General features: G+C 47.0%; 1 protein-coding gene across 1 annotated transcript in view; it reads left to right on the top strand.

The window, feature by feature from the left end:
- WWC1 (WW and C2 domain containing 1) overlaps positions 1 to 7,540 on the top strand; it is a 66,737-nt gene continuing 59,197 nt past the window's right edge. Inside the window, exon 1 of the mRNA XM_042025396.1 lies at positions 1 to 146. Within this exon, the coding sequence (XP_041881330.1) occupies positions 28 to 146 (119 nt within the window). The 5' untranslated portion in view covers positions 1 to 27. The remainder of the gene's footprint in view (positions 147 to 7,540) is intronic.

Raw genomic sequence — 7,540 nt, 5'->3', positions numbered from 1 at the left:
GGGGCGGCGCGGCCGGCGGTGCGGACCATGCCGCGGAAGGAGCTGCCGCTGCCCGAGGGCTGGGAGGAGGCGCGGGACTACGACGGGAAGGTGTATTACATCGACCACGGCAGCCGCACCACCAGCTGGGTCGACCCCCGCGACAGGTGGGCGGCGGCGGGGCGGGGGCGGGCGGGGACCCCGCGGTCCCGGTGTGCGCGGAGAGCCCGGCGCGGCTCCCCGTGAGCCCGGCCGGTACGTGCTGCCATCCCCCAGCTCCGCTCGGGCTCCGCGGCACGGGAGGGCAGGGCGGGACGGCGGTGGCGTTACCTGCGGGCCTGGCCGGGCAGTGGCGCCTGCCGGCTGCACGGGAGGGGAGGGGAGAGATGGAGGGGGCTCAGCGAGTTGTGTTATTGCAGTTGTGGTCTCTCTCCTTGGCCGGCCCCAGCCGTGCTGCGGACTCGCAGCGCACGCTGCTCCGCCGCTGCGGTCGGCGCGGCCATGCGGCCCTGGCGGGGCTGGGAGCCCGCCCGGGGCACGCCGGAGGAGCGGCGGTGGCTCGGAGCGGTGCGGAGGGACAAGGTGGGGTCGCAGAGGTGTCGGCGGGCCCTGCCCTGCATCGGGGCCCATCTCTGCGAGCAGCTGCGTGGCCTTATCGAGCTTGGCCATCGCGGAGGTCACTGACTTCAGGGTGTGTCTCTGATCGCCCCTCTTTGCCGCCTTCTTCCCTGCGGTATCCCCTTGCTCCTACTTGCTCTGAGTAGTTCTTTTCCTGCATCGCTCACTTTAAAAAAGTAAGATAAACAGAAAACAGGGTGCTGCTCAAGACGAGGTCGTTTTCCAAGCAACACTCTGTCCTAGCATGTTGTAGTTCCATGCTTGAGGCAGTCATGGTGAGCCAGAGCACGGGAGCTCTAACATGCAGGAAGCTCAATTACTGGATCACAGTTGAAATCAGAAGTTTTTAAATTTCTTGTTTAATGCTTTTTTAGCTGAAGTTGCCAGAAACAGGAACTGGAAAATCCATCCTAGTGAGTTGGAAATGCCAACCATCTGAACTATGCAGTTTGTCATTGATAAATTTCACACGCTTCCCCATCTGACAGTGAGTGTTTGCCTTGTTATGGGGCAGAAAGTGCGATTTCTGAATTTGTGTTCCTTTCTTCCCCTTGCTTCAGTGATCAGCTCCTTGAAGGGGCTTCCATTCTTGGTGGGATGTCAGGACTTTGCCTTCGCTCCGTTTGCTTAGATGGATTTTTCGTTAAGCATGGAAGTGAATGATTGTCCAGTTTTACAAGATTTCAAGGAGTGTTCTGCATTCCAGGAATAATCCTTGTGTGTACTATACACAAATGTAACCTGCTGCCAGCCAGGGAACTTGTCTTGGGGTTCAGTTTTAGGAATGTGGTTGAGAAGGGACAGTAACAGTTTTGTTCCAAGGTGTTTCTTTAACCTTCGTAAAAGCTGATGGAAGCTTAAATTAGGAATGCTTTCCTGGCATCCTTATTTTGTTCAGAGAATGAAGACGTGAGAAATCTAATAGCCCTAATGCAGGCTTATAAAAATTCCTGTATGTCCTTGGTTAGTGATTCAAGAGTGACAGAAATGACTAAATGGGTGCCTTATTTAGCCGTGTGTACTGAGCTGTCGCAGAATCATTACCTGCTCACCACTGATAGAGGAGCATAATCAAACACATACTGATAACTTCTATCACATGACACTTGTTGTACACATAAAAATACACTTGAATACACGTGGCCCTGATGAGCTTTGCATCTGAGTCATCTTCCAGTAGTGCTGCCAAGGAAACAGCCTGCATTGGACACTGCCCCTGAAGATCTGCAAGGTTTTGAAGATTTTATTGGCCCACACTAGAACCACTATGTGACCCAACACTTGCCCATCATCTGGTGGACCATGAGCTTTTATAGGTTGAAATTCTCCTTTGCAATACAGGAAAGAAGTTTCTCTTCCAAGTAATTACCACTTGCAGTGAAAACCAGGGGATGGGAGATTTCTGAGCAGCTCAGGTCATAAGATGTCTGCTTCGTGCAGGGGAGTGAACTTGGATTTACACACTGAGCACTGAACTTTATCACTGTATTTTAAGTTTAAATGTTTGAAAGCGTAGCCTTTTACAAGTCGTATTTAATATTGCTGCAGCTGAGATGTTTGTTTGTGAATTTGCTATAGTGCTCTGGGTGCTGTGCTTACACATTCTGTCTGTAACCCAGCAAAAAGCAATAGATATTGGGTAACATGGCTGTAGAAATGCAAGTTTGAGGAATGTGGAGGAGATGTGTGTGTTAGGGCTCACTCTGAACCCAGTGTCAGTGGGGACCTTTGTAAATCTGATCAGTTTATTCAGCAGGTAGCAACTGGTAATGAAAGAACACAGGTTTTTAAACCTTCCCTAAATCTTTCATTCTAGCTTAATTTAGTGGAAATTAACATGAGCAGGGGGGATACATACCATCTAGCTTCAGGGCCTGGGCCATCCCATTGTTTGTGACAGCAGGTTTGTAGTCCTGCTGAGGCTGGTTTAACAGGCTGCCAGGGAAGTAGACCTGGCTGTGGGATCTGCAGCAGGAAAGGGGAGGAAGGGGGTGAAAGCGGGGACCTCAGCTGGCCTTGGGCTGTAAAATCAAAAGCTGGGCTGGTGCTTTTCCACTCCAGTCCTGCTGATGGGCTGTTGGTGAGAGGGGCTGTTAGGCTTTGCTGGGAAGAGGTCGCTGGCACCTAGTGGCATCTCAGTGTCCTGTAGAGCTGACCTGAGCGATGCTCAGGTGCCTGGAATCTTGGTTGGAGCAACTGCATGTCAGAGCACTTTTACCTCCTGCCTTTTAAGACTCAGGGCAGTCTTGGGAAACCTGTGGATGTTGGAGCATTTTGGGAAATCATCTAAGATTAAATAATCTGAAGAATTTTGTGATTTAACTGTTGCTGTCCCTGTGGTGTGGTGTAACAGAAAAGAATCAAGGTACTTCATATTACAGGAATTTCAGGTTAAAAAGCTCTAAGGCAATTCTTCTGAACAGGTGGGGGAAAAACCAAAACCCTGCTGTGTTTTCCCTTTTGAAAGAGGAAGCTCACATAGCTGACTTTTTTTTGTAGATCTGTTTGTAATTAGATAATTCAGGAATTGAGTACAGTGTGATGGGAAATCAAACCTTGTTGAGCTGGGGGAGAAAATTTGTCATTCTTAGTTTTAAAGCTAAGCACAGCCTTTCAGGTCTGCACCAGTACATACCAATTGGTAAATCATGCCAGAGAGCTGTCTCAGTTGCTTTCTTAACACAGAGGGTGCATCTGCTCTGGAAGCTGCTGTGCTGGTGGCCAAAGAGAAAATACCAGTGGTATCTCAAGACTTTAGCACCAGCTACTGCCTGTTCTTAAGCATCAGCATGAGCATCACTTGAACAACAGAGTGCCCTGAGTGAGATTTCAGCTTTCATCAGAAGTGAGGATTAGAGATGGGAATCTCTGTTCCAGTGCTGTGCTGCCCTTGGGCTCTTTGTGCTAGGTTTAGGTGAACTTCTATTCTCCTTCAGACTGTAAGTAAGTATCCTCTTGTAAGAGGATAAAATTTTTTACTTCTCCTTGCCATTCAACACAGAAACTTCAGGATGCACTGAAAATTTGGTGATGCCTGATAATGTCCCACTCTTGAATATTTGTGTTGTACTCTCCTACTGGCCTGATGGTGTAAGTGGCTTTTTCTAGGTTATTTTAAATGGAGCTGACTGAACTTCTCATTTCACTTCTATCACTGGACTCCTGCTGAGAATGAAAGCTATTGAAATAGGAGCAATTGTAGCTTAAATTTGGTGAAGTTACTAAACAGCATCAGATATTTTCAGTTTTGGGAGGCAGCAGTGCGTTAGCTGACAGCCCTTCATTTCTTTGAAGGCTCTTGTTGCTATAAAGGGCTGGGAGATTTTCGTTAAATGAAAGCCCAGATTCTGCATTTGGTACATAAATTCCCTTCCTACTCCACATGGAGGTTTTTCCAGTCTGCACCTCCAAAGCAGAGCTTTGGTGGAGAGATTTGCCAAGGTTGAGGGCCAATGCATGTGGCATCATGTGTATTTAAAATAGTTAGGACCACCTATTTACTCAGGAAGATTCAGCTTTGCTGAGCCCAAGGATTTTAGTGGAGAAAAGTCAGGTATATCATAGAGAGAGCACCATCATCTAGCCATGCCCTTCTAGGCTTTATGTGAAATGCTGCAGAGTATTGTCTCCTCTGCATTATTCTGATCTTTAAACTTTTCATCCCCAGTCTGCTCTGCACACTTGGTCTACAAACTGCCTTTATTAAAGATTTAGAAATGTGAGCATTGTGCTAAAATTTCCTATGTAACTGTCTACTCCTTGGATTACTTGCTTAAATGTAGAATAACTTTAATGACTGGAATAAAGCTGCTATAGCCAACTTAAATGTGAGAATCCTTCAAAATAAAAGGGCTGAAAGAAGGGAGGGCAATGAAAGGCAGCAGGAACAAAAGGCACTGTGCTCTTCTGTAGATGAAAATCAGTAAGCATAAGGAGAAGAGAGAAAAATTCTCCAAGATAGAAAAACCAGGGGAGAGAAATGCTCTTTCATCAGTGCCAACAGCATAGGTCATGCAGCTGAAGGCTGCTAGTTTGATGCCTGTTGTTGCCTTTCTTTGCTGATATCTAGCTAAGCACCCTGTCATATATATGTGAATCTGCTGCTTTCTCATGTTTGCATTCCCCAAAATAGCTGACTGCTTTATAAGGAGCAGGCAGCTCAGTGTGTGCCCATAGAAACTGCTGATGACCATTTTGCACAAGTACAGAAGTGAGTGACAAAAACTCAGTCTTCAAAGTCATCCAAATGCCATCCCTGGGAGCAGGTGTCCTAATGTGTAGGATTTGTGCTGTTCTTACTTTTTTCCATAGTCATTGGTTTATGTAGGTGCTAATATAGAGGGAGACAAGGACAGCAAGTAAGATTATTGTGATATTTGAAATTATTTTAATTTATTAGTACCAAGAGTTAGGTCAGGATGCACCTGCAGCTGGGAAAAGTGAGTTGGAGCTGAAATCCATCACATCGCTGCAGTTATAAAAAAACAGACTTTATTATTTTGGGGGGTTTTTTGGTTGACTTTTTTTCCCCTGAACTGCCCAGACAAGCCAGTTTAGGTTGTCTTGGATGCTTTGGAGACTACAGGGACTAGCTTCAGAGCCAGTGTGCATCCTCAGTTGTGTAAGCTCACCTCACACTGGGGAGGGAACTGGAAACAACAGGCGTGATGGTTTTTAACAAGGCCATCACTGCTAAACGTGTGGTATGCACACGTGTATAGAGACAGAGGATGTTGGTAATGGCTTTAGAATGACAAAAAGCATTATTTTATCTTCCCTGTGGAACATGAGAAAAAAAAAGAGAAATGTGAGGCTTTGTTCAGCTCAGCAGCTTTTTAATGCATCTTGGGGAATTCTGATCTTAAAAGATCAGAAAGGCTTTTGAAGAAATCTTCATAAATCACATTGTTTAGAAATATGTAGGTTGAGCTTCATCTTCTGCTCTGGCAAGGTCATCTTGCTCACAAGTTCACTCCTTTAATTTAGCCTCAAAAACTGACAGCATGTAAAGTTAGTGACATTGCCAGTGACTGGAAACTTATTTGGCAATGGAATCAATATGTAGGTCATAAATTTTCATATCAGAGTAGTTATCTTGATCTCCATCCAGTGGAATGGCAGGAAATTGGCCAGTAAATTCCAGAAGATGTGGTATGACAGGGGAGAGGTGGCTGCAGTGCTGGGCACCTGGGGCAGGTGCTTGGTGCTGTTGCTGTTGGGACACCTTAAGCTGCTGCTGCCAGGGTAAAACTCTGGATCAGTGCAGGGAGTGAGGTCTGCAAGCTGGTCTGGCTGAAAAATGTCATTTTGCTGTCTTGGTTCATTTTACAGAAACAGTTGATCCAGGTTGTGCATACTTGTGCAGAAGCTTGTGGTGGCACAGCTGGGGCTGAGCTGGAAGGCTTGGAGCAGTGGGAGTGGGGCTGGCTCTGGTGGCAACCCAGGAATGCTGCTGAGGGTGCACTTGTGAAACTGTCCCCAGGCACTTGACCTGGTCGGGCTCTCTGCCAGCCCAGCTGAGGAGGTGTTCCCAGGTGCTTAGCTCTGTCCCATGACTGCTGATCAAGTTTTACAGGAAGAATGGATTTTCACTTGCTGGAGCCTGTGTGAAACAAGCAATGAGGCAGAGCATCTCCTAAAGATACTCTTCACAGGGCAGCTTCATAGCTAGCACAGTTATGGGAAGATGAGTTTGCAGCAAAATTTTCCATGTCTGAGTTTGATTTAAATTCCTTTGGATTGTGCCAGAAAATTTACTGGAAGACATGGGAAGATTTGCCCAAAGGAGTTTAATGAAATAACTTGTACGTAAAGAAGTGATGTTTGCTAGGTGGCTCAGGGGGGTCCTGTCACTGATTCACCACTCCACCTTTTGGGACTGGCTCTAATCTCAGTTGCTGGAGGAGTCTATTAGTAAATGATTGCTGTTGTGTGCTCCTGGAGGTGGCTGCAGGCTGCCAGGGCTGTCCTTGCTCTGTGCTCAGCGTTCCGAGCAGCGTCACTGCCCCACAGCGTGTTCCTGCATGCGTCACGGGCACTGCTGAGCTCACGTCTGACACGAGGGAAATGTCCTGGGCTGGGCTTGACACTCGGTTGTGTTGTATGGGACACCTTCAGGTCTTTCTCAGGGAGAGACCATACAGCTGGCTTGGAAAAGCCTTGCTGATCTCTCTGTGCTGGGGCTGCCTGAACCTGGCAGCCTTGAGTGTTGCACCAGCAGGGCAAGTGTTAGCTGAAATAATTAATCAATAAAGAGGGGTGGCAGCAGCTTGGCAGAGTCAGGTGGAGGTATGTAGACTAGTGCTACTGCCTACACCTGTAGGAGAGCTATGCAGATTGACCACTTCCTTGGAGAGAAGTACTTCTTATGGTGGCTGGTTGCCATCCATGAGACCTGTTTAGTAAGGTTACGTGCTTTGCTTGTGGTAATGAGGACTTGGCTTTATTTGAGCAGTTTAAGCTCAGTTCTTGTTCACAGAGCCTAAGGTTACTGCTCCCTCCTCCCTTTAAAGCTACGTGCATAGATAATTGGCTGAACAAACAGTGGGCAAAACTGCTCCCTGCAGAAAAATAACTGCTTTTCACTGCCACTCATTCAGTGAAGTGGCATCTGGAAGACTCTCCAGATAGTCACAGGAGGTTTGGTGTGTAATAGGGAGATGCAAAGAAGCCAAATCCTACAGCTGTCAGTGTTCTCTGGTTTTTTCATGCTCTTGGATGGGTTCTCCTGGCTTGGTTTGTTCTCAGTTTGTGCTGATACTTACGGCTTCCACCCCTGCCACGATGTTCTGCAGCATAAGTACCCAACACATTTGAAAAACAGATGAATTGCTTTCTCAATCTCATAGAGGTGCTGTAGGGATTAATTAGTTCTCAAAAAGTGCTTTCTGGCTGAGATGTCAAACTGATGTTTCAGGACTAATGGTATTGTTTAGTGAAACTG

This window comes from Corvus kubaryi, unplaced genomic scaffold (genome assembly GCF_017639235.1).
Source record: "Corvus kubaryi isolate FWS band 111438036 unplaced genomic scaffold, C.kubaryi_AGA036_p1.0 37270, whole genome shotgun sequence".
Taxonomy (NCBI): domain Eukaryota; kingdom Metazoa; phylum Chordata; class Aves; order Passeriformes; family Corvidae; genus Corvus; species Corvus kubaryi.
The sequence above is the reverse complement of the archived record's forward strand: the minus strand, read 5'-3'. Positions and strand labels throughout refer to the sequence as shown.